The sequence below is a fragment of the Tigriopus californicus genome, chromosome 9 (assembly GCF_007210705.1).
Source record: "Tigriopus californicus strain San Diego chromosome 9, Tcal_SD_v2.1, whole genome shotgun sequence".
Classification (NCBI taxonomy): Eukaryota; Metazoa; Arthropoda; class Copepoda; order Harpacticoida; family Harpacticidae; genus Tigriopus; species Tigriopus californicus.
Genome location: NC_081448.1, coordinates 1,198,877 through 1,203,624, shown reverse-complemented (window position 1 = coordinate 1,203,624; position 4,748 = coordinate 1,198,877). Strand labels below are relative to the sequence as shown.

The 4,748-nt window shown below is 41.7% G+C and overlaps 1 protein-coding gene across 1 annotated transcript; it reads right to left on the bottom strand.

Annotated features, from left to right (window-relative positions):
* Positions 1-888: 888 nt before the first annotated feature.
* Positions 889-2,897, bottom strand: LOC131886196 (uncharacterized). Its single transcript, XM_059234455.1, has 3 exons — positions 2,436-2,897; positions 1,658-1,812; positions 889-1,576 (listed from the first exon to the last, which is right to left on the bottom strand). The coding sequence occupies exons 1-3, from the start codon at positions 2,818-2,820 to the stop codon at positions 959-961; spliced, it is 1,158 nt and encodes a 385-aa protein (XP_059090438.1). The 5' UTR covers positions 2,821-2,897; the 3' UTR covers positions 889-958.
* Positions 2,898-4,748: the final 1,851 nt, after the last annotated feature.

Below are 4,748 nucleotides of genomic sequence, written 5' to 3'. Positions count from 1 at the left end.
TGACCGGAATTTTAGTCAAAAACTTGTCCAAGTCTGACTTAAATCCTGGTACTGGATCAACGCCTACATAAGCCCTACGAATATTTGAGGGCAGCAAATTGAACAGTGAAGGAGCCCGAGAAAGAAGAGAGGCGGACTTCATTGTTTTAACTAGCCAGGATTCTCGAGGGCTTGAAGGTGCTCTCAAAACGCACATTAAGCCTCTACGGTCACTACAATTGACCCTAAATCCTGGGTTGGGACAAAGCTCATGAATGCTCTTGAAAACGTACAATATCAGATACCTATCGTACCCTCTCTGAATACTGTACAATCCCAACCTCTCTAACCTCTCCCAATACGAGATCTCTCTCATATCCTCGATGTTCCTATTAAAGCATCTTTGGACCTGCTAGAGCTTTTGCAATTTTGCAAACCTGCTGAACTAGTTGGAGCCCAAAAAACTAATTGAAGCCCAATAAAAATGACTGGAAATGATCAGCAGTAACCTCAGAATGGAGGGTGAAAACTGATCCAAGGTAAGGCCTAACTCATCGTTTTAACCCCGTTTACTATTGATATCAAAGCCTACGGGGGTAAACGGCGACAATTGGATAGACCTCCAGTTAAATTGAGACCTCCATGAACCACCCTATAAAGAGGTCCATTTAAAGTTTAAGCGAACGCCTAAGTACTCTACCATTGATCGTGGAAATGGACGGCATGACACAGTGACTGTGAGGGGGATGAGGGGGGATGGTGTGACGGATGGACACCCTGAGGATCGGTAGAGTTTTAACCTTGAGTACAAGCAGGCATATTAATCGGACAATCCATGTACAATCACAACAATCTTTGAGCAAACCTAACTGCCGTGTTAAAGTAAGTCCATTTCTTTCTGTAACGAAATACTTGTATGTCCATCAAATATATTCTTTGTTTGCGTTTCTAAGAATGAACATCATATCAATGCGAGATGCTATGACTTTTTGGGTGCCACCGACTCCTTAGAATCATGATGAGGACGATGGCTGAAAACCCAAGATTGAACAACCTCATTATCCAAGGCCTTCTCTGAGCTCGTGAGCAAGCAAAAGAAAATCACGATGCCAATTACGACCCGACGGCTTATAACGTACCCATGGGACCGAAATTCCCCTGAGAGTTGACTTGAACCGGTATTATCGCTAAAGAATTGGCTATTTGCATATTCTTTTTTAATCCTGTCCCATTTCTGTTGTGATTCTTCCCAAATCTGTTTGACTTCCGTAGCTTTAAAGCGTTCCGTCGAACCCGTACTCAGCGGGTCTTTTGGGTCTTGAGAAGAGGCCTGGGGTTCTTCTGAGTTTGACGCGCTGGGTTGGCGGTCAGCTCGTCCATCTCGGGTGGCCTTCAACGTCTCATAAGCGGCTTGAAACTTGTCGGCCTTGGGGTGGGCCTCGGAAGTGGTGTGATTGGCTTTTGGACAATTTTGGGCTTGTCGGACTCGAGCACCAAATCTAAGCATGCGCATGTCTTCCCTCAAACGTTCTAGTTCCTCGATAGGCATATTTTCATACTGGTTGGCCCGTAATTTGTCCCAATCCATACGAAATTTCTGCAAAACCCAAACCTCAATCATTAAAACCTTGAATTCATGTGACCTTCAAGAATGTCACAGGTCTTGTGGGCGACGCACCAGTTTCATTTCGTCCAATTCTCGTCTTCGAGCGGCGTCTTTTTCCCAACGCAATTTGTAGGCCTCCCAGGCCCGGGCCATTCGCTCCGGCGACATATCCACATCCACTTTGCGACCAAAATCCGGCTTGAAGTCAGATCGCACTCTGCGCGAGGCTGTAAAGGCCATGATTATGGACCAAACCGTGAAATGTACGTTAGTAAATCCTCTAACAATGCTGAGTAAGTTTCTCAAGTCGGTATGAACTGATTCAAAGGTGAGTTATCCGAATTCAAATTCTCACTTAAATAGATGACTGAATAACAAATGTCATAAATTGCCCCCATTCATGCCTAAAATAGTCTTCAGGTGTGATGAAATCATCACTCGTAAAATATCTAACTCGATGCTTTCCAATACCCGTTTGACAAGGCAGATATGGACCATCGAACTTTTATAAAAAAATAATAATAATAATAATTAAATAACAATGCAAAAGCATCTGCCGTTTCAATGGCCCCTAACTGTTGGGGCGAACTTTCAATGGTTAGAATGGCACAAAGTCTCTTCGCTATAGTTCAACATCTAATATGCTACCAGACATCATTTCGAACCATAACAAATTCAGGACTAGAAGTACAATAAATATGGAACCTCACCGGGACCGGAGCGCAATTTTGCATCAAACGTACTTGAAATTTTAGAGCCCTCCATCTTTACGGCTAGTTTTAAAATGCCATCTGGGCCAAACGTCCCCCAGATGATGAGTCTACGTCTCAACAAAGGCATGCATGATTACCCCGATTTTGATAGTCAGCGGGATCGCGTTTACCCCCCGGATATGCTGGTCGCCCGGGGGTGGGCCTATGGGCGTCTAGCTTCCGTTGGGTGTCGTATTGTTGGCGTGACTCGGAATTACTCAAGACTTCATAGGCCGAGGCCAGTTCCCGGAACTTCTCATCCGCTTGACCCGGATTCAAGTCCGGGTGGAACTTCTTGGACAGGTCGTAGAAGGCTGATTTGATATCCTGGGGCGTGGCGTCTTTAGACACGCCCAACACATCGTACAGGCTCTTGGGCGAGGCCACCCGAGGCGATTGAGTGGAGGAACTGGAAATCTTATGGACGGGCCAGAGACACGGGGACGTCCAGGTCGTTCGACGCCTGGCCCATGAGAATATCATGGCGAATCACGGCCCACTGGACCTGCACAATCAAATTAGGTCGACCGTCATTTATCAGCTGTATTTATTTATTTATTTATCAAGGACTGAGTGGCTGAAATCAAAATATACGCAAGTTTGCCTATGGCTTGTATATTAAACCTTTCATTATCGCCTGGTTTAAAGTTAAAAACTTCATGTGTCGGGATAACGTCTCGGTTGGAAGATGGAAGTTATGGAGCCAGATATAGGAGCACGTTTTTTAAAGAGATTCTGTCCATGTTTGAGATGGAATTGACCCAATACAGAGTATTCCCTAAGAAACTTCAGAACTAAAATATTAGTCAAACATCAAAACCAACTCGCACTGTTATGTAATTCAATTTTCATCTACAGAGTGACTTGAAATGGCAATATATGGCAAGTTCAATCTAATCCGGTGCTAACTTCGCTGGGATGATTGCCGTCTAAACTAGAGCCCTCTAGTCTAAACTATCCTCCACAAAATGCCCAAAATCAAGGTCCCGGACTATATTTTCCCTTGAATTTCCTTTACTTCACATGGCTAATGGCATGAATATTTGAGTTAAGGAAAAACTGGCCAAATAGAACGATGGATGGCAGACAAACCATGACAATACACTTGATTACTTACTGAAATGGACTGTTGCTTATGCCCTTGGCTAATCAAGATGATTTGGACCCATCGATTTTGGCCTCAATTTTGCAATAATCCTGGATTCAATGCCAGACAAAGTAAATGTTACTAGTCTAGTCTATATCCAGTTCGGCCACCTTTATTTTGATAGTTTAGCAGGGCATCAGTCTTTCCTCAATAAAAGAAACGAATTACGATTAGTTACTTTTGTCAAAAAAAATGGTAATTCGTTACACAACCATTCCTCGAAAAAAATGTGTAATGACGTTACTCGTTACAATTACTTTTACTGAAATTTTAGATTACCAATATTTCATGGTTTACCCCATCAAGGCCATTCTTCTCAAAAGAAATTGAGTTTTTGACGCAAGCAATCCTAATGTGTAACACTTGAAGGTTTCGTGTCAACATATTTCAATAATGAGCCTTGGCATTTAATCTTGGCATAATTGTTCAAAATATCTTGCATCATAATGTTTTGGGGAGTCAACATTGGGACCCTGATTGGGATAATGATTATTGAAGGTTTGACACAATGTCGCAAAAGTCATAATGGAAAAACAATGTTAGACATTGTGAAGTTGGTAAAACTTCTCTCTAAGAAGTGTATCCTTTCAGTCGTGGAAGTGAGGAGGCTTTAGAAATTTGATGCATCATATTCAAGCCCTGAATCAGATCTTCAGTCCCACGGAATTTGATGTGAACAATAAAGTCGCAAATGGAATTTCAGATTAAAGCCACAACACTACTGATGGGGACCAAATTAATAATGACGGGAAGGTTCCTCAGCTGTCAAGAGATAGAAGAAAAATTAAACTCTATTATGGAAGCTGAAAAAGGAACGAGTAACGTGTAATTCTTTTAGATTTTGAGTCGTTACAATTACGCAATTTTAAATTGTAATGCAATGACAGTTCCTTTTTCGAAAAAAGGAACGAATTACTGTAATTTAATTACTAATGCGCTGTAGTTTAGGGAGGCAGAATTTTACTTTGAATATCCTTCACTACTTCACATGGCTAACCGAGCGAGAACTTTCCAGTGCGTTGATTCATTGAAAAAAATGAGAATTGTCAAAAATGAACTAACGATAATTGAAAAATGGCCAAAAATGCTAAGTTTTTAGGAAATAAGCTAGTAATTCAAAGAACGGGGCAAAAATGAGTATCACAAGTATGGGACATTTTTCAAGATAATTTTTCAATCGTTTCAAAGAGTTTTTCCCTTGGGAAAATTCATCAGTAGGGCGGGTAAAAACATTGCACTAAAAACGACCAAATACATAAATTAT

Bases quoted from the DNA above. Each gene is read 5' to 3' on its own strand.
- LOC131886196 (XM_059234455.1), bottom strand. From the start codon at position 2,820: ATGATATTCTCATGGGCCAGGCGTCGAACGACCTGGACGTCCCCGTGT. The intron at 1,813-2,435 runs GTAATCATGCAT...TGGCCTTTACAG, and splicing joins CGCTGACTATCAAAATCGGG to CCTCGCGCAGAGTGCGATCT. The intron at 1,577-1,657 runs GTGCGTCGCCCA...TGGGTTTTGCAG, and splicing joins AATTGGACGAAATGAAACTG to AAATTTCGTATGGATTGGGA.